This window comes from Pseudorasbora parva, chromosome 1 (genome assembly GCF_024679245.1).
Source record: "Pseudorasbora parva isolate DD20220531a chromosome 1, ASM2467924v1, whole genome shotgun sequence".
Taxonomy (NCBI): domain Eukaryota; kingdom Metazoa; phylum Chordata; class Actinopteri; order Cypriniformes; family Gobionidae; genus Pseudorasbora; species Pseudorasbora parva.
The window spans coordinates 68143365-68168728 of NC_090172.1; the positions used below are offsets into that span (position 1 = coordinate 68143365).

At 45.3% G+C, this 25364-nt stretch overlaps 2 protein-coding genes across 4 annotated transcripts in view; both read left to right on the forward strand.

Moving 5' to 3' along the window:
• LOC137081140 (solute carrier family 12 member 6-like) overlaps nucleotides 1-12869 on the forward strand; it is a 30729-nt gene extending 17860 nt beyond the window's left edge. Inside the window, exons 12-25 of the mRNA XM_067447627.1 lie at nucleotides 10-67; nucleotides 2329-2503; nucleotides 2595-2713; nucleotides 4476-4574; nucleotides 4670-4789; nucleotides 5245-5349; nucleotides 5788-5956; nucleotides 6533-6728; nucleotides 7006-7175; nucleotides 8440-8571; nucleotides 8662-8769; nucleotides 10351-10559; nucleotides 11682-11815; nucleotides 12072-12869. Coding sequence (XP_067303728.1) covers nucleotides 10-67; nucleotides 2329-2503; nucleotides 2595-2713; nucleotides 4476-4574; nucleotides 4670-4789; nucleotides 5245-5349; nucleotides 5788-5956; nucleotides 6533-6728; nucleotides 7006-7175; nucleotides 8440-8571; nucleotides 8662-8769; nucleotides 10351-10559; nucleotides 11682-11815; nucleotides 12072-12163 — 1886 coding nt within the window. The 3' untranslated portion in view covers nucleotides 12164-12869. The remainder of the gene's footprint in view (nucleotides 1-9; nucleotides 68-2328; nucleotides 2504-2594; nucleotides 2714-4475; nucleotides 4575-4669; nucleotides 4790-5244; nucleotides 5350-5787; nucleotides 5957-6532; nucleotides 6729-7005; nucleotides 7176-8439; nucleotides 8572-8661; nucleotides 8770-10350; nucleotides 10560-11681; nucleotides 11816-12071) is intronic.
• A 3620-nt stretch (nucleotides 12870-16489) lies between these two features.
• tox4b (TOX high mobility group box family member 4 b) lies at nucleotides 16490-24820 on the forward strand. Of its 3 annotated transcripts, none has more exons than XM_067447638.1 (9): nucleotides 16490-16603; nucleotides 17948-18016; nucleotides 19012-19242; nucleotides 19409-19669; nucleotides 21275-21577; nucleotides 21683-21763; nucleotides 22076-22630; nucleotides 22818-22972; nucleotides 24327-24820. In XM_067447638.1, the coding sequence occupies exons 1-9, from the start codon at nucleotides 16598-16600 to the stop codon at nucleotides 24382-24384; spliced, it is 1719 nt and encodes a 572-aa protein (XP_067303739.1). In that variant the 5' UTR covers nucleotides 16490-16597; the 3' UTR covers nucleotides 24385-24820. The 3 variants fall into 3 exon arrangements, with proteins under 3 accessions (XP_067303739.1, XP_067303738.1, XP_067303736.1); XM_067447637.1 differs by lacking the exon at nucleotides 16490-16603 and adding an exon at nucleotides 16676-17597 and having other exon boundaries at nucleotides 22079-22630; XM_067447635.1 differs by lacking the exon at nucleotides 16490-16603 and adding an exon at nucleotides 16680-17597.
• Nucleotides 24821-25364: the final 544 nt, after the last annotated feature.

A 25364-nucleotide genomic window follows, 5' to 3' on the forward strand; every position in this document is an offset into this window, starting at 1 on the left:
GCCTCTCAGACCTGAGCTGTGTGCTGCTGTTCGGAGCCTGTGTGGAGGGCGTCGTTCTGCGGGACAAGTGCGTCTCTTCCCCCTCTTCTCTCTCTCTTCTCTCTCTATTCCCTCTCTCTTCCCCATCTTCCCTCTCTCTTCCCCATCTTCCCTCTCTCTTCCCTCTGTCTTCCCCATCTTCCCTCTCTCTTCCCCATCTTCCCTCTCTCTTCCCTCTGTCTTCCCCATCTTCCCTCTCTCTTCCCCATCTTCCCTCTCTCTTCCCCATCTTCCCTCTCTCTTCCCAATCGTCCCTCTCTCTTCCCCATCTTCCCTCTCTCTTCCCCATCTTCCCTCTCTCTTCCCAATCGTCCCTCTCTCTTCCCCATCTTCCCTCTCTCTTCCCCATCTTCCCTCTCTCTTCCCCATCTTCCCTCTCTCTTCCCCATCTTCCCTCTCTCTTCCCAATCGTCCCTCTCTCTTCCCCATCTTCCCTCTCTCTTCCCCATCTTCCCTCTCTCTTCCCAATCGTCCCTCTCTCTTCCCCATCTTCCCTCTCTCTTCCCCATCTTCCCTCTCTCTTCCCAATCGCCCCTCTCTCTTCCCCATCTTCCCTCTCTCTTCCCCATCTTCCCTCTCTCTTCCCAATCGTCCCTCTCTCTTCCCCATCTTCCCTCTCTCTTCCCCATCTTCCCTCTCTCTTCCCAATCGTCCCTCTCTCTTCCCCATCTTCCCTCTCTCTTCCCCATCTTCCCTCTCTCTTCCCAATCGTCCCTCTCTCTTCCCCATCTTCCCTCTCTCTTCCCCATCTTCCCTCTCTCTTCCCATTCGTCCCTCTCTCTTCCCCATCTTCCCTCTCTCTTCCCCATCTTCCCTCTCTCTTCCCAATCGTCCCTCTCTCTTCCCCATCTTCCCTCCCTCTTCCCCATCTTCCCTCTCTCTTCCCCCTCTTCCCTCTCTCTTCTCTCTCTTCCCCATCTTCCCTCTCTCTTCCCTCTCTCTTCCCCATCTTCCCTCTCTCTTCCCTCTCTCTTCCCCCTCTTCCCTCTCTCTTCCCCATCTTCCCTCTCTCTTCCCTCTCTCTTCTCTCTCTTCCCCATCTTCCCTCTCTCTTCCCTCTCTCTTCCCCATCTTCCCTCTCTCTTCCCTCTCTCTTCCTCATCTTCCCTCTTTCTTCCCCATCTTCCCTCTCTCTTTCCCCTCTCTTCCCCATCTTCCCTCTCTCTTCCCCCTCTCTTCCCCATCTTCCCTCTCTCTTCCCTCTTTCTTCCCCATCTTCCCTCTCTCTTCTCTCTCTTCCCCATCTTCCCTCTCTCTTCCCCCTCTTCCCTCTCTCTTCTCTCTCTTCCCCATCTTCCCTCTCTCTTCCCCCTCTTCCCTCTCTCTTCTCTCTCTTCCCCATCTTCCCTCTCTCTTCCCCCTCTTCCCTCTCTCTTCTCTCTCTTCCCCATCTTCCCTCTCTCTTCCCCCTCTTCCCTCTCTCTTCTCTCTCTTCCCCATCTTCCCTCTCTCTTCCCCCTCTCTTCCCCATCTTCCCTCTCTCCTCTCTCTTCCCCATCTTCCCTCTCTTCTCTCTCTTCCCCATCTTCCCTCTCTCTTCCCCATCTTCCCTCTCTCTTCCCCATCTTCCCTCTCTCTTCCCAATCGTCCCTCTCTCTTCCCCATCTTCCCTCTCTCTTCCCCATCTTCCCTCTCTCTTCCCCATCTTCCCTCTCTCTTCCCCATCTTCCCTCTCTCTTCTCTCTCTTCCCCATCTTCCCTCTCTCTTCCCTCTCTCTTCCCCATCTTCCCCCTCTCTTCCCCATCTTCCCTCTCTCTTCCCCCTCTCTTCCCCATCTTCCCTCTCTCTTCCCTCTCTCTTCCCCATCTTCCCTCTCTCTTCTCTCTCTTCCCCATCTTCCCTCTCTCTTCCCCCTCTCTTCCGGAGAAGTGGACTGCAAAGGATGCTCTTCTTCCTCAGTATTTTTGTCTTGTTTCTAGTCCAAACATCTAAAACTTCTTAAAACAAGAAGTATTTACTAGACAAGCAAAAGTAATTGTCTTGTTTTGGGAAAAAATAACTAAAAATTAAGAGATTTTTTTTTAAATAAGCAAAATAATCTGCCAATGGGCTAAGCAAAATCATTTTAAAACAACATTATTTTACTTTCCCCAATGGTAGATTATATTTTTTCCAAAACAAGACAATAGTTTTTACTTGTCCAGTAAATGTTTCCTAATGTAAGAATGTTTAGATGTTTGGACTAGAAACGAGATGAAAATACTGAGTAAGAAGAGCATTATTTGCAGTGTGTAATGAATGCGATGAGTGAGTGTTTCTAAAGCTGTCGTCCTCTGTCCGCTGTGCAGGTTCGGAGACTCTGTGAAGGGTAATCTGGTGGTGGGCACGCTGTCCTGGCCCTCGCCGTGGGTGATCGTGATTGGCTCGTTCTTCTCCACGTGTGGAGCTGGCCTCCAATCGCTGACCGGCGCGCCTCGCCTGCTCCAGGCCATCGCTAAAGACAACATCATTCCCTTCCTGAGGGTGAGCCTCAGCCAGAGCACTTTCCACCACAGGCGTAGATCATCACAGCTGACCGATATGTGTTTGTGTGTGTGTGTGTGTGTGTGTGTAGGTGTTCGGTCATGGGAAGGCCAACGGGGAGCCTACGTGGGCTCTTCTCCTGACGGCGGTTCTGGCTGAGCTGGGGATCCTGATTGCGTCGCTGGACCTCGTCGCTCCCATACTATCCATGTAAGACCTCAGCGGCTTAAATCATTCATACACGATCCAGGGGCCGAAGTCGCTGCGTATGCCCCTACTGTATCCATCGGCGTTATTCTTCTTCTTCATCTCCCGCTCTGCAAGGCTAGAATCTCTTGTGGGAAAGCTATGACATTTGGCACACTGAAACAGGACTGGCCCAACATTACCTGCACCAATTTTGGAGTCTCTACCGCAATCCCTCTAGCGCCACCTAGTGTCCAAAGTTGCGCTAATTCAATTTTTTCGAAGAACACACTAAAATGAGTATGATGCTATATCTCTGCAACGCTTTAGCGTATTCTGACCAAACTTGGTGTGTGATATATTTTAGGACTACATTGGTGTATATGAATCTCAGTAGGTGTCTTTTGACAATGTTTTACACGATTCAGGGGCCGAAGTCGCTGCGTATGCCCCTACTGTATCCACTGGCGTTATTATTATTCTTCATCTCAAGCTCTGAAAAGTCTAGAACCGCTTGAGGGAAAGTTATGAAATTTGGCACACTAATAGAGGACTGACCCAACATTTACCTCTAGTTTTGGAGTCTCTAACGCAATCCTTCCAATTGTGCCTTATTTGGCTGAATTTCCTCTCCGCCATTTTGTTTTTCTTTAAAAACCTACAAATTCAAACTTCTTCTACACTGTTTGTATGATTTTCACCAAATTCGAGTCAGATCATCTTGAGCCTGTGCCGACAAAAAGTTATGGATTTTGTTTTGATAGACAAAACCATTTTCGTTTACAGCATCAGCAAAACGACTCCGACTCTGTATCTCTGCAGGCTCCTACTGTATCCATTGCCGTTATTATTGTTCATCTCCTGCTCTGGAAGTCTAGAACCGCTTGAGTTATGAAATTTGGCACACTGATTAAGAACTGGCCCAACATTAACCTCACTAATTTTGGAGTCTCTAACGCAATCTCTCTAGTGCCACCTAGTGTCCAAAATCACTTTTATAACTTTTGAACCAATAGAGCTAAACTCAAAATGATTTTTCCTCAGATTCCTTCTCTCAAGATGATTTGATTTACCATTATAGATCTGCTCTGATTGCTATTTCCGAAAATTTAACCAGATCATCTTCAGACCATGCCGACAAACAGTTATGGAATTTAAGTTGATTGGTCAAACCGTTATCGAATAACGCGCAAACTTAATTTGATGCAAATCAAACCAAAATGAGCATGAGGCTACATCTCTGCAACGCTTTCACGTATTCTGACTAAACTTGGTGTGTGTTATGACAAGCATGACCTTAGGCGACCTGCACAGTTTTGGCACACCGCCACCTAGTGGTTAGGAGACATGAAACATTTATCTTTTTGATTATAATTTCTGAACAGTTTGACCAAACATCACAAAACCTTTTACATTCAGTGCAGCATATCAAACAACATCCATATCAGCAATTTTGGGCATCAGCCATGTTAAATTTTGCCGTAAAATGCTATATTTTACAAACACATTGGTGTGTCGTTACGAAACTCGGTATATGGAAACTCTGTAATTTTGACAAAAATAATCTTAATATGTCTTTAATTGCTCATTGTTGCAGTCGGTCAGGTGCTGGCATGACTTACCCCGCCGCCTTTGTGTTTGGTCCCTTTCTTACTGCCTGCAGCTATATTATAGTATAGTATTTGTCACGTGACACTTTCTTTTAGCCTTTCCCCCCCATCATATATTTGAGTAATCACCATAAATGAGGTTTAAGCTGCATGTGATGATGTTTGTGTGTTGGCAGGTTTTTCCTGATGTGTTATCTGTTCGTGAATCTGGCCTGTGCTCTGCAGACGCTGCTCAGAACGCCCAACTGGAGACCTCGATTCTCATACTACCACTGGTGCGACACACACACACACACACACACACACATATTCATGTCATCTTACACACACTCCGTAGACATCTGCTGATGTCATTTCCTGTCACCCGCAGGGCCTTGTCGTTTCTAGGCATGATGATCTGTCTGGCTCTTATGTTCATATCGTCATGGTACTACGCTATCGTCGCCATGGTGATCGCCGGAATGATCTACAAATACATCGAGTACCACGGGTATGGCGCCATGGGAACCAGAATCCTGCATTGAGCTTGAGTGTCTGTGTGTGTGTGTGTGTGTGTGTGTGTGTGTGTGTGTGTGTGTGTGTGTGTGTGTGTGTGTGTTTGTGTGTGTAAGCGTGAGTGATTGAGTGTATGTGTGTGGGAGTGTGTGTGTCTGTGTGTGAGTGAGTGAGAGTGTGTGTGTGATTGAGTGAGTGAGTGTGTTTTAGACAACCTCTTGACGACCGACACTCTCTAAATAGGCCTCACCGTAACTGATGTGTTTACTGACCTTTAGCATTGTGTGTGTGTGTGTCTGTGTGAGTGAGTGAGAGTGTGTGTGTGATTGAGTGAGTGAGTGAGTGAGTGTGTTTTTAGACGACCTCTTGCTGTCTAAATAGGCCTCACCGTAACTGATGTGTTTACTGACCTTTAGCATTGTGTGTGTGTGTGTGTATGTGTGTGTTCAGAGCAGAGAAGGAGTGGGGCGACGGCATCCGAGGTCTGTCTCTAAGCGCAGCCCGCTTCGCTCTTCTCCGGCTGGAGGAAGGACCGCCACACACCAAGAACTGGAGGTACATACACCACACATACACACATGCCTACAGCACACATACACCTACAGCACATGGATACAGACACACACACACACACACACACACACACACAAACACACACCTTCAGCACACGGATACAGTCAAACACACACACCTACACCACACGGATACAGACACACACACACACACGCACACACACACACACACACACACACACACACACACACACACACACACACACAGACACAAACACACACACCTACAGCACACAGATACAGACACACAGATACAGACACACACACACACACACACATACATAGTCTGTGAAACAGTGCATTTAGACACGCCCCCTACTGCTGATTGGCTCTCTCCTCCCCATCATGAGTGAACACGCCCGTTGATGCTGTTTGGCTGTTCCTCCTAATGTGTGTGTGTGTGTGTGTGTGTGTGGTTCAGGCCGCAGCTGCTGGTGTTGCTGAAGCTGGATGAAGACGCTCATGTCAAATCTCCTCGTCTGCTGACCTTCGCCTCTCAGCTGAAGGCAGGGAAGGGTTTGACCATCGTGGGCACCGTCATCCCGGGAAACTTCCTGCAGAGCTACGCCGAGGCCCTGGCGGCCGAACAGGTCAGCTCAACACACACACACACACACTGCAGAACACACACTCCGCTTACTCAGCACTCTGACATTCACAACACTTACATCTTTTTAGAGTTTATGTGCATGTTCTACACTGCAAATAATGCTCTACTTATTTAGTAACTGTGTCTCGTTTCCAGTCCAAATATCTTTCAAATCTTAAATCAAGATGCATTTACTAGATCAGTGAAACGACAGAAGATATTTTTGGTTGTTTTCTTAAAAATCAATTAAAAATGAAGAGAGTTTTTGCTTAAAACAGGCAAAATGATCTGCCAATGGGGTGAGAAAAATAATCTTATTTCTGATTGAAATCTTGTTTCTTGTTTCCGTCCCGAACAGAAATCAGATTATTTATCTTATTTTAGGCAAAAACTCTCTTCATTTTGAGCTATTTCTTCCCAAAACAATATAATAATTTGTACTTGTCTAGTAAATGTTTCTTAATGTGAGAATTTTTTAGATATTTTGACTAGAAACAAGACAAAAACACTAAGTAAGGAGAGCATTTTTTGCAGTGTTTATTCCCGCTGGTGACGTGAGAATCGTCTCCTGTTTCAGACTCTGAAGCTTCTGATGGAGAAGGAGCGCGTGAAGGGCTTCGTGCAGTGCATCGTGGCCCAGAAGCCCCGCGAGGGCATCAGTCACATGATCCAGTCCAGCGGGTTGGGCGGCATGAGGCACAACACCGTGGTCATGGGCTGGCCGCTCGCATGGAGGCAGAGCGAGGACCCGCACAGCTGGAAGACCTTCATCAGTGAGTGCCAGACCGATGACGGGTCCCTTCAGGCCAGCGAGAGACACACATTTCACCATGAAGCCGTATTTATCAAGCTTCTCAAAGGGCTTTAGTCTGAAGTGCTGAGAATTCATGACATTTACTCCGAATTTATATTCGAATGACACGCTGTTATCCCTTTACAGTTACTACTCTCATAAAGTACTTCAATGTTGACATTTAAAGCTAAATGTAGCGTCCAACAGCAGATATTTGAGCTAAATGACTGTTTTTAATTGCGTTCTCTCCGTTTTAGACACGGTGCGGGTCACCACGACCGCTCATCTGGCTCTGCTGGTGCCCAAAAACATCTCCCTGTTCCCTAGCAACAGCGAGCCGTGCACCGACGGCTACATCGACGTTTGGTGGATCGTCCATGATGGAGGGATGCTGATGCTGCTGCCATTCCTGCTCAGACAACACAAGGTGTGTGTGTGTGTGATGCCACTTAGGCGTTTGTATGATTTTCACCAAATTCGACTCAGATCATCTTCAGACCGTGCCGGCAAAAAGTTTGGGATTTCGTGTTGATAGATGAAACCATTTTGGAATATACCGCATTAATAAAGTTGAGGCACGACTGGCGGATAGGCTCCTACTGTACCCATTGTTATTCATTTCCTTCTGCTCTGGAAGTCTACAGTCGCTTGGGGGAAAGTTGTGAAATGTGGCACACTGATAGAGGACTGGCCCAACATTAACTTCACCAATTTTGGAGTCTCTAACGCAATCCCTCTAGCGCCACCTAGTGTCCAAAGTTTCACTCACTTTTATGCTAATAGCTTTTGAACTGTAAGGTCTCGAAACAAAATAATTTCTTCTTTCGCTCAAGACGATTTGATTGCTATTTCCGAAAATTCAACCAGATCATCTTCAGACCATGCCGACAAATGGTTATGGATTTCAAGTCGATTGGTCAAACTGTTATCGAATAACGCACAAACTAATTCTACGAAGAGCACGCCAAAATGAGCATGAGGCTACATTTTTGGAAAGCTTTTGCGTATTCTGACCAAACTTGGTGTGTGTTATAACAACCATGACCTGAGGCACAGTGTTGGCACAGCGCCACCTAGTGGTCAGGAGGTATGAAAAACTCTTTAAATTCGGAGCGGCATATCAAACGATAATCATATCAGCAATTTTGGGCGTCAGCCATTTTGTATTTTGTCGTAAAATGCTATATTTTACAAACGCATTTGCGTGTCATAATGAAATTCGGTAATTTAGCACAAAAAAAATCTTCTTTACATGTCTTTAATTGCTCATTGTTGCAGTCGGTCGGGTGCTGGCATGACTTACCCCGCCATCTTTGTGTTTGGTCCCGTTCTCTTTGCTTGCAGCTATAGTGACGTATTTTACAACGCCAGATTACATTTTCAAACATGCGCTCTCTTAATGAATAAACCACAGATTTGAGTCTTAAACCACTACATTCTCACCTGAAAACTCTTAAAACTACATTTTGTAACACCAACAACAGTAGTATTTTTAAATGACTCACTACTCTTATCTGTCACTTCACCGTGTGACAGCAGCAAGCAGGCTCCTGATTGGTCAACGCGACGCGAATATCCGTCAAAGCTCAGTTTTTTCAACTTCACTCAATTCGAGTCATTCGTACGATTCGCACCGAGAATGTCTATTCGCGTCTTTGCATTGACTGTGTGTGTGTGTGTGTGGGTGTCAGGTGTGGCGTAAGTGCTCCATGCGGATCTTCACCGTGGCTCAGATGGAGGATAACTCCATCCAGATGAAGAATGATCTGGCCACGTTCCTCTACCACCTGCGCATCGACGCTTACGTGGAGGTCGTCGAGATGGTAAACCTCCGCCTGCTTCACCGCCGCCAGACTCGAGACACGCGACTGAGTGTGTGTGTTAACGAGTGCGTGTGTGTGTGTGTGTTTCAGAACAACAGTGACATCAGCGCGTACACGTACGAGAGGACGCTGATGATGGAGCAGAGGTCGCAGATGCTCCGACAGATGCGGCTCTCCAAATCAGACCGAGAGCGAGAGGTGAGTGTGTGTGTGTGTGTGTGTGTGTAAGAGAGAGCAAGAGTGTGTGTGTGTAAAAGAGAGAGAGAGAGGTGAGTGTGTGTGTGTGTGTGTGTGTGAGAGAGAGAGAGAAAGAGAGTGAGTGTGCACGTGTGTGTGTGTGTGTGTGTGTGTGTGTGTGTGTGTGTGTGTGTGTGTGTGTGTGTGTGTGTGTGTGTTTGTTGATGTGAATTACTTATCCGATCACGTATTATTTCATTTGAAGCGCGTCCGCTGGAGTTTTGATGACGTGAGTTCAAGCTTTCGTTACGCTCTAGAGCTTCAGCCGTAGCTTGTGTGTGTTTGTGTGTGCGTGTTAGAGAGAGAGTGTGTGTGTGTGTGTGTGTGTGTGTGTGTGTGTGTGTTAGAGAGAGAGAGAGAATGTGTGTGTGTGTGTGTGTGTGTGTGTGTGTTAGAGAGAGAGAGAGTGTGTGTGTGTGTGTGTGTGTGTGTGTGTGTGTGTGTGTGTGTGTGTGTGTGTGTGTGTGTGTGTTAGAGAGAGAGAGAGAGAGAGTGTGTGTGTGTGTGTGTGTGTGTGTGTGTGTGTGTGTGTGTGTGTGTGTGTGTGTGTGTGTGTGTGTTAGAGAGAGAGAGAGAGTGTGTGTGTGTGTGTGTGTGTGTGTTAGAGATTGTGTGTTAGATAGAGAGTCTGTGTTAGCGAGTGTGTGTGTGTGTGTGTGTGTGTGTGTGAGAGTTAAATAGAGAGTGTGTTTTAGAGAGTGTGTGTGTGTGTGTGTTAGATATTGTGTGTTAGATAGAGAGTCTGTGTTAGCGAGTGTGTGTTAGTGTGTGTGTATGTGTGTGTGTGTGTGTGTGTGTGTGTGTGTGTGTGTTAGATATTGTGTGTTAGATAGAGAGTCTGTGTTAGCGAGTGTGTGTTAGTGTGTGTGTGTGTGTGTTAGATATTGTGTGTTAGATAGAGAGTCTGTGTTAGCGAGTGTGTGTTAGAGAGTGTGTGTGTGTGTGTGTGTGTTAGAGATTGTGTGTTAGATAGAGAGTCTGTTAGCGAGTGTGTGTTAGAGAGAGTGTGTGTGTGTGTGTGTGTGTGTGTGTGTGTTAGAGATTGTGTGTTAGATAGAGAGTCTCTGTTAGCGAGTGTGTGTTAGAGAGTGTGTGTGTGTGTGTGTGTGTGTCTTGCAGGGCTCCAGACTGTGACTAAAACGATCAGTGAGTGATGTTTTCACCACTGGCGACCCTTGAACTGCACAGGAGTAGCCCATCACATCTGCTGTTTATTTCATAAACGTGTTTATTCTTTTGTGGCACTTTAAAAAATACTGTGAGGCTTTTCCCTTATGGAGAAAGGCTGGATCTTTCCATCTGGAGCCCTGATTAATGAGTGTGTGTGTGTGTGTGTGTGTGTGTGTGTGTGTGTGTGTGTGTGTGTGTGTGTGTGTGTGTGTGTGTGTGTGTGTGTGTGTGTGTGTGTGTGTGTGTGTGTGTATGTGTGTGTGTGTGTGTGTGTGTGTGTGACAGAGTGAAGCCCCGCCCTCAGTGAGCTCTCATTGGCCCAGAGGCCCATCCCTCAGGATCTGATGTGACTGTGTGTGCTGTGATTGGCAGGCTCAGCTGGTGAAGGACAGGAACTCTATGCTGCGTCTGACGAGCATCGGCTCGGATGAGGACGAGGACACGGAGCTGCAGGACAAGAGCTCAGAGCACAGACGGGTCCACATGACCTGGACCAGAGACAGAGCCCTGCAGATGCTGAGCCACACACACACACACTCCAGCTCTCCGGAGGGCTTCAGGGACATGCTGAACATCAGGCCGTCAGTCCCTCTCACACACACACACACACACACACACTCCAGCTCTCCGGAGGGCTTCAGGGACATGCTGAACATCAGGCCGTCAGTCCCTCTCACACACACACACACACACACACTCCAGCTCTCCGGAGGGGTTCAGGGACATGCTGAACATCAGGCCGTCAGTCCCACACACACACACACACACACACACACTCCAGCTCTCCGGAGGGGTTCAGGGACATGCTGAACATCAGGCCGTCAGTCCCTCTCACACACACACACACACACACACTCCAGCTCTCCGGAGGGCTTCAGGGACATGCTGAACATCAGGCCGTCAGTCCCTCACACACACACACACACACACACACTCCAGCTCTCCGGAGGGGTTCAGGGACATGCTGAACATCAGGCCGTCAGTCCCTCTCTCACACACACACACACACACACACACACACACTCCAGCTCTCCGGAGGGCTTCAGGGACATGCTGAACATCAGGCCGTCAGTCCCTCTCACACACACACACACACACACACACACACACACACACACTCCAGCTCTCCGGAGGGGTTCAGGGACATGCTGAACATCAGGCCGTCAGTCCCTCTCACACACACACACACACACACACACTCCAGCTCTCCGGAGGGGTTCAGGGACATGCTGAACATCAGGCCGTCAGTCCCTCACACACACACACACACACACACACACACACACACACACTCCAGCTCTCCGGAGGGCTTCAGGGACATGCTGAACATCAGGCCGTCAGTCCCACACACACACACACACACACACACACACACTCCAGCTCTCCGGAGGGCTTCAGGGACATGCTGAACATCAGGCCGTCAGTCCCTCACACACACACACACACACACACACACACACACACACACACACACAACCCTCACATTATCCAGAGTGTTTCACAAATGATTGATCTTGAATATAGTAACTGAATAGTAAATATTAATATTACAAATATATACAATTTTATACAAAATATAGATTTTAACTGTATGACTGTTATATCAGCATATTTCTAATGATTAATATAATAGCTAATAATATTGTTGTATGATGTTGTAATGACCGATAATGATGTGTGTGTGTGTGTGATCTGTGTGTCAGAGATCAGTCTAACGTGCGGCGGATGCACACCGCCGTCAAGCTCAACGAGGTCATCGTCAATAAATCCCATGATGCTCGGCTCGTGCTGCTCAACATGCCCGGGCCGCCCAAGAACACGGACGGAGACGAGAACTGTATCCTTCACTTCTGAACAGATACACACACACACACCCATCAGGCATAACATTATGACCAGTGAATAACACTGATGTGGGTGGGTGGGGTATATTAGGCAGCAAGTGGACATTTTGTCCTCAGAGTTGAAGTGTGTGTGTGTGTGTGTGTGTGTGTGTGTGTGTGTGTGTGTGTGTGTGTGTGTGTGTGTGTGTGTGTGTGTGTGTGTGTGTGTCTAATGAAGCAGTACTGTGCTCCTTGACTGTGGTTGTGCAGATATGGAGTTTCTGGAAGTGCTGACGGAGGGCCTGGAGCGCGTCCTGCTGGTGAGAGGAGGAGGAAGTGAGGTCATCACCATCTACTCCTGAGTGTCCAGAAGGGATGCGTACGTTTTAATGCTCGTTTTATGATTATCATTGACTGTGTCTCTCGCCTGCGCCGTAATCATTCGGCTTTAGTCAACACACACCGGTCCGAAGCAGCAATATATGTGCACACACACATCACCTCACCAAAACCGGATGGACCAATCGGTGGAGAGAACTGACTCAGGGCTGAAGCGCTTGATACTGGACCTAGTGTGTGTGTGTGTGTGTGTGTGTGGAGAACAGCACGTGAACCCCGAAGATGAACATATAATGTCCCTTCAGTGCTGAATGTCTCTTAAAGAGCTTGTTTTCACGCAGCATCCACAGAACGGCTGAAACTGTATATTTTGGATTGTGGGAAATGATTTGTTTTGTGCCGTGATGACGAGCCAGTAAATGTCGAGTTACTCTGCATGGAAATCCTAAAAGCGTAGCAATACATCCATGAGCGGCGCATGGAGTGTGTAAATGTTCACACACGTTTAACACTGTCGCTCCGCTTCACACACTCAGATGATTGTGTGTGTGTCCTGCTTCAGACGTCGTTTTATGCATATTTCTGTTGTTCTTGTTGACTCTCATCCTCCGTTGCTTCTCTTTATGTGCAGGGATTGTGAATTAATGTTGCTCATTTGTTCAATCTCAAGTGTTATCTGCTGTTTTTATCATGTTCAGTAATAAAACCACAGGAGTACATCTCTTTAAACATGCAGACGTTGTGTTTTTTCTTGCTTTTCCTTTCTAGGGAGGTCATTAATATTTCAAACTATTACTTAATATTAATAAACTGGACGTCAAAGCAGTTTTTAATTGCCCTGATTGGTTTTTATCGCAATAAATATGGAATAAAACGAGACTATTCATCTTAAAACTACGATTAGTCTAGTTTTTAGTGAATTCATACTAAATATATGGTAATTTGAGTTTAAATATCTCTTAAATCTTCACTACAGGGAGTGGAGAATTATTAGGCAAATGAGTATTTTGACCACATCATTCTCGTCATGCATGTTGTCTTACTCCAAGCTGTATAGGCTGGAAAGCCGACTACCAATTAAGCATATTAGGTGATGTGCATCTCTGTAATGAGAAGGGGTGTGGTCTAATGACATCAACACCCTATATCAGGTGTGCATAATTATTAGGCAACTTCCTTTCCTTTGGCAAAATGGGTCAAAAGAAGGACTTGACAGGCTCAGAAAAGTCAAAAATAGTGAGATATATTGCAGAGGGATGCAGCAGTCTTAAAATAGCCAAGCTTCTGAAGCGTGATCATCGAACAGTCAAGCGTTTCATTCAAAATAGTCAACAGGGTCGCAAGAAGCGTGTGGAAAAACCAAGGCGCAAAATAACTGCCCGTGAACTGAGAAAAGTCAAGCGTGCCGCTGCCAAGATGCCACTTGCCACCAGTTTGGCCATATTTCAGAGCTGCAACATCACTGGAGTGCCCAAAAGCACAAGGTGTGCAATACTCAGAGACATGGCCAAGGTAAGAAAGGCAGAAAGTCGACCACCACTGAACAAGACACACAAGCTGAAACGTCAAGACTGGGCCAAGAAATATCTCAAGACTGATTTTTCTAAGGTTTTATGGACTGATGAAATGAGAGTGAGTCTTGATGGGCCAGATGGATGGGCCCGTGGCTGGATTGGTAAAGGGCAGAGAGCTCCAGTCCGACTCAGACGCCAGCAAGGTGGAGGTGGAGTACTGGTTTGGGCTGGTATCATCAAAGATGAGCTTGTGGGGCCTTTTCGGGTTGAGGATGGAGTCAAGCTCAACTCCCAGTCCTACTGCCAGTTTCTGGAAGACACCTTCTTCAAGCAGTGGTACAGGAAGAAGTCTGCATCCTTCAAGAAAAACATGATTTTCATGCAGGACAATGCTCCATCACACGCGTCCAAGTACTCCACAGCGTGGCTGGCAAGAAAGGGTATAAAAGAAGAAAATCTAATGATATGGCCTCCTTGTTCACCTGATCTGAACCCCATTGAGAACCTGTGGTCCATCATCAAATGTGCGATTTACAAGGAGGGAAAACAGTCCACCTCTCTGAACAGTGTCTGGGAGGCTGTGGTTGCTGCTGCACGCGATGTTGATGGTGAACAGATCAAAACACTGACAGAATCCATGGATGGCAGGCTTTTGAGTGTCCTTGCAAAGAAAGGTGGCTATACTGGTCACTGATTTGTTTTTGTTTGGTTTTTGAATGTCAGAAATGTATATTTGTGAATGTTGAGATGTTATATTGGTTTCACTGCTAAAAATAAATAATTGAAATGGGTATAAATCAGTTTTTTGTTAAGTTGCCTAATAATTATGCACAGTAATAGTCACCTGCACACACAGATATCCCCCTAAAAGAGCTCAAACTAAAACTTCCAAATATATTCAGCTTTGATATTAATGAGTTTGTGTTCATTGAGAACATGGTTGTTGTTGTCCTGTATTATGGATACCAAGGTTTTATTTTTCATGGTTAATAAACATTAAATTGTTAAAGCGTGTGTGTTTCAAATTTAAACTTAAGAAGGCATGGTTTTTTGTTTTTGTTTAACCCTATATTTTCCTATATCTTGGTTTGATAATATTTTTTATACTTTGTGTTTTGAAATTTCCATAAATCATGAATGCTTTGTATCACAGACTGAAGTTTGGTGTCTTTCCAAAGACAACACTAGCCAAATTATTAATGAAGTTGCAAAAAAAGCTTAAAATATTTACATTTGTTGTTATGAATAAATAACATCGCAAGGCTGTAGCTTGCTCAGTTGTATTAAATTCTGTTGCATTATTTTCCTGTCATCACTGTGGAACAATCTTCATTGTAAAAACCGCTATATAAATAAAGTTGACTTGAAAAATGCACAAAAATACAATTTAAATTTGTTATATGAAATGTATATTCCCCAAAACGCGTCTAAAACTCAAAAAATGAGAAAATTAAAGCCATGAATCCAAAGCCGTGTTTTGAATTTGAGGTTGCTATTTTTAAAAAATGTGTTATTACTAATTATTAATTTGTCGCAGTACCAAATGTTTCCACTAATTGAAATTCACCTCCCATTCATTTTCAATGTGTTCATTTTTGACAACAAACGTTTTGTTTCGCACAGCAAGTGCCAAAACCTTAACCCAGTTTCGTGCCCTCCCCCCCAAAGTTACATTTTTAGATAAAAAATGAGCACTAGTGAGTTAATAATAATAATAATAACATAAAATAACTCAATTTTATTTATACTCCATATATACTCCAAATATACTTATTCAGAGCAGCACTAACTTCAAGTCCCTCTGTGGTAAAAATCAAGTTTCTGATGCTGTTTATTTGTCTATGTGGTGTTTTTAATATGCTTTCATACAAACCATGTGCAAATACATAAATCAACACCATTATTGAGTATTTCATCCTTAAAACTGCAGTAAACCAACAATGTTTGAAATCGCTGAGGTCACAAACCATCTCTTACTAATTGCTGGAGCTAGCGAGTGAGTGGAGGCGGGGATTTAGCATATAACCACTTATTAGAATTGAGACATGTATAGCTATCTAGACAAAGGTGTCAAAAAGCTATTTTAAGGTATTTTTGTCCAAGGGAAAAAAACTTAAATATGTAATTTTGATGATCAAATATAAGTTTTAAGAGATGAAAATGATTGACTACTTCTGGACTTTAATAAACTTGCCGTAACTTACAATAATAGCATCCGCAGTTAAAAAGCTGTATAAAGCTATTTTCCACAGCTGAGTTTCATCTCTGATGTATTGTCTTTTATATTTCTGGAGTGTTTTGTCAGCAGAACAATCCAGAAGCGCATTAAATAACAGCACAAACCCCTGAAGAGATGTGCGTCTATCCCTCAGTTTCACTCCCGCGGCGGGGGAACAAATCAAAGATGGCGCCGCTGTCAGTAAGGTCTATTTAAGTAAATCCATGTTTCAATACTTTGCTCTGGTTGCCACAGGCAAAAATAATCTCCCTCACGTTTATTCCGTTTCTGTTCTTACACAACACTTAACAGCGTTGTTATATTTCGGCCATTACGCTTCTTTTTCTCTGACAGGATTTGTATAATTGGTAAAACTAAACAAAACAAAAAAACACACTCACAAAGCTAGACACCAAACACAACTGTAAAGTATTTATTACTTCAAAACAAACAACAACAAAAACAAAAAACAAATAAAAATGAATAAATAATTTTTTTTGAAAACTATTTTATTATTATTCTGTAATGGGAGGGGCGTCGTTGCGTCACATCCGCTCCTCTCTAACCCGGAAAATCGGGTGCCATTATGTGCGATTTGTTTGTGTTTTTTTCGCGAGAATCGCTTTGATCGGACATACACACACACACACACACACACACACACACACACACACACACATACATACATACATACACGTACACACAGAGAGAAAAGCAGGGCGAGTATGGAGGTAAGAAGACAGAGTTGGCAGTAGAAGTGCTGAATGTGTGCATCCAGTGAAACACAACCGAAACTAAATCAGTCCCATCACTCCTCTTCAAATGTCCCGAATTAATTACTCAATTAATCAACACCTTAATGTACTGTAAGAATAAACTTCAAGTATTAATTATACAGTCATGATATGGGACACGTAATATGTTTACGGTTTGATAGGCCGTGGGACAAACCATTATCTCGCGTCGAGAGGGGGGTATTTATTCGTCAATGGATAACCCCAGTGATTATTAATAATGGCGTTTTCTGGCTGCTCGGATTAGTTGTGTATATTTAGGATGTTTTAATCCCACAGTGTGTATTAAAGGAGCGTCTCGTGCTGTCCGCATCGCGTGATGTTGTGGACCAGAGACCCCTCGGAACCGCTGTCGTCGAGTCTCAGGTGGCTCAGGCTCAAGAGCTGCTCAGGAGCGTCGCGAGCCCGTCTGACCGCTCGGGTCGTTTTGATTTAACGCGTTTCTATTTATGCGCTTTTTAAACGCGTTCGCTTTCTTAACACTATTATCTTAATTCACTATGAATACTGTTATTGTGTCCGTTAGAGTGTAACGGACGGTGTGTTTGATGTGCTGTCATTCACGTCATCAATGTCCAGTCGGATTTATCCGACGCGATTGATTACGGCTTTCCTTCTCGTGTGATTTTGAGAGTTGTGATTGGTGTGTGTGTGTGTGTGTGTGTGTGTGTGTGATCGGAACCGCAGGCCTGAAGTCGATCGAAATGATCGAACGCGTGTCCGTTTCGGTCTTCGTGACGTCACGAAATTCCTTTTCTGCATTTTGACAGGTTTTATCGTCGCTACGCGCGTCGATTATTTTCGCGTTACTTTTGAGAGCGCCGGTATGGACCTGAATTTTTACTCGGATCTGTCGGACGGAGCCGGACAGCCCGGTGACCCGGAGTTCTTGGATCCGCAGGCGTTTAACGGATTTGACGCCGTTCAGAAGGTTGGGAAATGCCAGGGAATGATGAATGCATGACGCTATTATTTCCGCACAACACAAAGAGTGTAGTTTTTGTATAATAATTGTAATATTAAATTACTCTTTTTGAGTGCAATTTCTTTAAATTGTCCGTTATTTCCGTGAATGTTTTTGAACAATATTCACGCAGCTCATTTGTATTTTAAAGTTCTTTTTATATTTTTTTTATAACATTTTCTCCCCATAGTTTCTGTAGATCTGAACAGTGATTACTGTAATGTAATAATTATAGTGATGTAGTATTTATTACAGCTGTTGATGAGTTACTGATGTGTGTGTGTGTGTGTGTGTGTGTGTGTGTTTTTGTGTCTCAGTTCCCAGGAGGAAATGACAACTACCTGTCCATCAGTGGCGAGGCGCATCACTTCCTGTCCGCCTCAGAGGTACGACTCTGCTCCACCTTCCCCGCTCAGATCCAGCACGCGGAGATGCTACACACACACACACACACACACACACATACAGACACTCACACTTGCACACACGCTCATACTCTCTCATGCACACACTGACAGACACACACACACTTGCACACACCCTCGCAACAACAATCTCAAGCACACTTACACACACACTCACACACACACACACACACACTCTCTCACACATGCACACACTCTTTCTCACACACACTCTTACGCACACACTCATACTCTCACACACAAGCACACACACTTGCACACATTCTTAAACACACACACACTCACACACACTCATACTCTCACACAAGCACACACACTTTCACACATTCTTAAACACACACACACACACACACTTACACACGCACTCATACTCTCTCACACAAGCACACACACTTTCACATATTCTTAAACACACACACACTCTCTGTCTCTCTCTCTCTCTCTCTCTCTCACACACACACACACACTCTCTCTCAGACATGCACACACTCTTTCTCACACACACTCTTACGCACACACTCATACTCTCACACACAAGCACACATTCTTAAACACACACACACACACTCTCTCACGCACACACTCATACTCTCACACACAAGCACACACACTTGCACACATTCTCAAAAGACACAGACACACACTCGCTGTCTCTCTCACTCACTCACTCACACACACACACACACACACACACACACACACACACACACACACACACACTCTCTTTCACACATGCACACACTCTTTCTCACACACACACTTACACACACTCTTACGCACACACTCATACTCTCACACACACTTGCACACATTCTTAAACACACACACTCGCTGTCTCTCTCTCTCTCTCTCTCTCTCTCTCTCTCTCTCTCTCTCTCTCTTCCTCTCTAACACACACAGAGGCTTGTGTTGTGTTGTTGTGTGTAGCGGTTGTGTGTGTGTGTGTGTCTCTGCAGACGTTTCACACTCCCAGTCTGGGCGATGAGGAGTTTGAGATCCCGCCGATCTCGCTGGACCCGGACTCGGCCCTCGGTGTGTCTGATTTCGGGGCTCTGGGCTCCGGGGCCGCGGCGGTGCGAGGGGACGACCCTTCCTTCGCCTCCGCCTTCGGGAGCTCCGCTCAGGGCCTGGAGCAGCTGATGGGGCCGGGGGGCGGCGGGCCGATGCTGGGCTCCGCGCTGGCCATGGTGCGCTCACACACGCTCACTCGCTCACTCACTCACACACACACTATCACTCATTCACTCAGACACACACACTCACTCACACACACAAATAATCTGCCAATGGGGTAAGAAAAAAAATCTTGTTTTCTGTTTGAATTAAGATCTTACTCCATTTTTTCCGCTGCAGGATCTCGGCCATCCCATTGGCTCACAGTTCAGTAGCTCTTCTCCAATGACCATCGACGTCCCTCTGAGTGACATGAACCACGGCCTGTTGGGACACAACCAGCTGACCACCATCGACCAATCAGAGCTCAGCGCGCAGCTCGGCCTGAGCCTCGGGGGCGGTACCATCATGCCCCGCCCACAGTCACCTGACCAGCCGCTGTCCCCCAACGACTCGCCGTCCGACTCGCTGCACGACGACGACATGGACGATTTCAGACGGGTGGGGGTTTTTATTGTTTGTTTACTATACTAAACATTTTCATTATATACAAAATATACATTTTCTAAAATAAGACTCTTCAATTGCTTTAAAATCAAAGCCTAACCAAATTTGACATTGATATCACAAACATTTTGGGGTTTTGTTTAGGCGCAGTACCAAAAACAGCCACCGGGCAACACATGTAATTTTGCGTGTTCTCCTGTAACACATTGATACATTTGTGTCACTGTCACTTTCATCTCAAAACATTCGCCAAATATGAAACCTCGAGTCTCAGACCTTTCCGACGATAGGTTACAGTTCAAATAAATTTTGTAATATGAAACATGACTCCACCCACTAGGGGGAGGAGCCAGCCAATTGGTTTAAAGTACCGTTTTCGTTAACGCAATGTTCAGTTTTAAAACGTTTTTTTTTTTCACAGGATGAAGCATTTTGAAGCACTTTTGAGAGTTTCTGCTTTCGAATGATAAATAATTCAGTTGGGGGGGTTGACAGTTAAGGGGTTAAGAACTTAATTGCGTGGATTATTTCGTATTTGTACGCCCAGGAGAACTATATTTTATCTAAACTATAAGGCTATGCAGGATATGTGATTTTTGCGTATGTGTGGTTTCAGTTATTCCTATATTTTTTTTGTACATTTAGAATATGTATTATTACGTAGTTTTTGTTAAATCGTGACTTGGTTAACCGTGACTCCGCCCATTAGGGGGAGGAGCCAGCCAATCGGTTTAAACTACCGTTTTCGTTAACGCAGTGTCCAATTTTAAAAGTTTTTTCACAGTGAAGCACTTTTGAGTGTTTTTGAATGATATGTAATATAGGTGGGGGGGGGGGGGGGGGGGGGTTGACAGTTAAGGGGTTAAGAACATAATTATGTGGATTATTTCGTACTTGTACGCCCAGGAGATGTTCTCACGCAAGAAATCTATAATCTAAAATAAAAGGCTGTGCACAATATGTGCTTTTTGTGTTCTTGTGTTTTGTTATTCCTATATTTTTTTGTAAATTTAGTATAAGTTTTTTTGGAGTGAATCGTGATTCGTTCGTATGCACATTTCACATGTCGGAGATGGGACTTTTATTTTGATATTTATAGGTTAAATTTCGCCAAATATGAAACCTCAAAGCTCAGACCTTTCCGATGACAGGTTACAGTTAAAATACATTTTGTAATGTGGAAATGACTCCACCCACTAGGGGGAGGAGCCAGCCAATTGGTTTAAAGTACCATTTTCGTTAACGCAATGTTCAGTTTTAAACGTTTTTTTTCATAGGATTAAGCACTTTTGAGTGTTTGTACTTTTTGTGAATGTATTTTTGGGGTGAATCGTTGTTCATACGCACATTTCACTTGTCGAAGATGGGACTTTTATTTTGATATTTGAAGTTTAAATTTCACCAAATATGAAACCTCGAGGCTCAGACCTTTCCGACGGACCTTTCAAGTTCCTTTCGGGTTACAGTTAAAATAAATTTTGTCATGTGGAAATGACTCCACCCACTAGGGGGAGGAGCCGGCCAATCGTTTAAAGTAAAGGAAAAAAAGCTTGTTTGGTGGTCCATAATTGATCTCTGTTTCCTGTCTCCGCTCCTCAGAGTGTGCTGGTGGATTCTCCCGTATCTCTGTCCGTGTCTCCGGGAGTCATCGCGCTCTCGCCGTCTCTACCGGATCAGCCCGCCGTCCCAGCATCCTCCACTCCCACACGGAAAGGAGTCGGCGGGAAAAAGGGCAGGAAGAAGAAAGACCCAAACGAGCCGCAGAAACCGGTGTCGGCGTACGCGCTGTTCTTCAGGGACACGCAGGCCGCCATCAAGGGCCAGAATCCCAACGCCACATTCGGAGAGGTCTCCAAGATCGTCGCCTCCATGTGGGACAGTTTGGGAGAAGAGCAGAAACAGGTGCGTTAAAGATGCTTCAAGAAGATGGACTAATGAGTGCATTTGAGTTTTCTCACACACACACACACACACACAGATCAAACTCTTCATGTTTTTCTTTCTCAGGTGTACAAGAGGAAGACTGAAGCGGCCAGGAAGGAGTATCTGAAGGCACTGGCGGCTTATAAAGCCAATCAGCTGTCGCAGGTGAAGTGCAGACGGACAGGAACATTCAGTATTTCATTTCCAGATTTAATTTGGGTTTTAAATGCCTGGGTTATTATCAGAGCTAATGTATGGCTCAGTGTTTACTCATGAAACGACTGAAGTCTTTATGAGTGAGTCATTGAATCATTCACTCAAGAGATTCATTCAAAAACGCTGATTCATCCAGTAATGAAACGAGTGAAGTCTTTGTGAGTGAGTCATTGAATCATTCACTCAAACCAATTTTCTTTAAATATTCATTCTAATTAACCCGCCCAGTTGTTAAATGTGGTCTGTTTCGATGTTCCGCAGCAGCCGACTATTGAAGTGTTAGACGCCCCGCCATCTCCGCCTCCTCCAGCCGTTGCTCCGCCTCCCGAACCCACGCCGGCCCCGTCCCGCTCGTCCCGCATCCCCGTACACGCGCCCGACAACAACACCATCACCAACATCTGCACGTCCAACATCATCCTCGACCTGCCGCAGGTGACGACGCGCTCGCGCACGGGCGCGCACAAACCCCAGGCCCCGCCCCCAGCCCCACCCACCGTCGGCAAGATCATCATCTCCAAGCAACAGCTTCAGTCGCCGCGGCAACCCCCGCCCCTCCAGCAGATGCAGAACACGCCGCCCCCGCCGCGGCTGCAGCAGATGGTGCACTCCCCGGCTCCGCCCCCTCTGCAGGCCAAACCGCGGGTCGCCATGGCGCCGCCGCCGCTGCAGATCAAGATCGTCCCGCAGACCGACGCCAGCGCGCCGATAATCGTGACGACAGCGGCGCTCGCATCATCAGTGCAGGTGCCGCAACCTGCCGCCATCGTCACCGCCCTGTCGCCGTCGGCAACGGAGGACACGGCCGAGGAAGCGGTGAGTCAACTAAACGAACAACTAATCGTTTAAAAATAGAATGTAAACAAAACCCATTCATAAAAATGGCTTAAACAATTAATTTATAGAAATGTTTCTGTTTATTTTTAAATGATTGAAATATGAATTTAAAACATAGATCAGAGGAGTTACTGACTGTGTGTGTGTGTGTGTGTGTGTGTGTCAGATGGAGGTGGAGCTGAGTGTTTCTCCGGCTCCGGCCGCGACTCCTGCTGGCGCTCCGAGTGTGTGTGTGCGCGCCGGCTGCAACAACCCTCCTATAGAGAGCAAAGACTGGGACAGAGAATATTGCAGCAACGAGTGTGTGGCTACTCACTGCAGGTACACACACTCCCTCACACACACACTCACTCTCACTCACACACACACACACACACATACTCTCACTTACACACAATCACACTCACTCACACACACACACACACACACACACACTTAAACACATACTCAAAGACAAAGCAGGTGCAGGTACACACACTCAATCACTCACTCACACTCACTCACACTCACTCACACTCACTCACACTCACTCACTCACACTCACACTCACTCACACTCACTCACTCACTCACTCACTCACTCACACTCACTCACACTCACTCACACTCACTCACACTCACTCACACTCACTCACACTCACTCACACTCACTCACACTCACTCACACTCACTCACTCACACTCACTCACACTCACTCACACTCACTCACTCACTCACTCACACTCACTCACACTCACTCACACTCACTCACACTCACTCACACTCACTCACACTCACTCACTCACTCACTCACTCACTCACTCACTCACACTCACTCACACTCACTCACTCACTCACACTCACTCACACTCACTCACACTCACTCACTCACTCACTCACTCACTCACACACACACATGCTTAAAATTACACACACACTCACACACTCACTCACTCACACTCACTCACTCACTCACTCACTCACTCACTCACTCACTCACTCACATGCTTAAAATTACACACACACTCACACACTCACTCACTCACTCACTCACACTCACTCACTCACTCACTCACTCACTCACTCACTCACTCACTCACATGCTTAAAATTACACACACACTCACACACTCACTCACTCACACTCACTCACTCACTCACTCACTCACTCACTCACACACACACATGCTTAAAATTACACACACACTCACACACTCACTCACTCACACTCACTCACTCACTCACTCACTCACTCACTCACTCACTCACACACTCACACACATGCTTAAAATTACACACACACATACACACACACTCACTCACTCACTCACTCACTCACTCACACACACATACTTACACACACACATTTACACTCTTTCACACAGTCACAAACACTTACGCACACTTACACACACACACACGCACTTACTTACACACACACACACACGCACACACTCACTAACACACAGATATTCTCACACACACTCACACTCTCTCTCACTTACACACACACTTAAACAAACACACTCTCTCTCTCTCTCTCTCTCACACACACACACACACACACACACTCTCAATCTTATTTTTTACTGCAGATACAAAATGAATCCTCATAAATATTGTGATGATTTGACTCAGTTCAGTCAGTCAGCATTAACTCTCCGTGTGCGTGTGTGTGTGTGTGTGTGTGTCCTGCAGGGATGTGTTCATGGCCTGGTGTGCGATCAGAGGACAGAACTCCACCACAGTCACATAGACGATCAGCCGCCGCCGCCGCCGCTTCTGGAGCCGCTCATGACCAGACTGTTTAAAACCGCTCGAGGGTTTCCCGCTCGATTCAGTTTCATCTCCCGGAGGTCTGCGGTTGCTACGGTTACCGTCACTGCGGAGCTCCAGCATCACTCCGAACATTCTCAAAGCGGTTTCGCATATTTATTGTGGTTTTGTTGCAGTAATTATTGCCGCATTTGGCAGATGCTTTTATCCAATGGGAGCCGTACGTCATTCCCTGGAGATCGATCACATGACCTTCTGCACTCACTGCGCGACAGAAACTACCGATATTATACTCTGATCATGAACAACTGATTTTTCTTCCATTTTTGGACCTTTGTTTCATCATCATCTCGGTTGTGTGGAGGAGTGTGTGAATAATCACATGGGAAAAATAAAGGAAAAGACATGAAATGAAACTGTGCTGTGTTTGATCTGCTTCTCCGTCTGTGATTGTGTCGATTCTTCCATTAAAACCTGTTACCTACCGCGATTATGACGCATTATAATAGTTAATTAAGTATTATTACAGCAGAAACTTTCATCTGGTTTAAACTTAAATCCCTGTGAGATTTTCGGTAAAAACGTAAAAAAAACTTTACCGTGAAAATATGGTAAAATTTTAGGTTGTACAGGACCGCACTTAGTTTACAGTTCAAAACCGTATAATTTAAAGGTTTATATTGTAATAAATGTGTGTACGTTGTAAAAAAAAAAAAAAAAACTGGTTACATTTGCAGTAAAAAAAAAAAAAAACCTGCCAGCTATGCTTGCCAGAAATTTACCGTAAAAAAATACGGTAGCAAAATTTTAGCTATAAATTTACAGGAAAACGTATTTTATTACTATTGGAATAAAACATTTTTTTTAGGTTTTATAGGACCGCACTTAGTTAACCGTATATTTTACAGTACAAAACCATATAATTTAAAGGTGTATATCGTAATAAATGTGTACACTGTA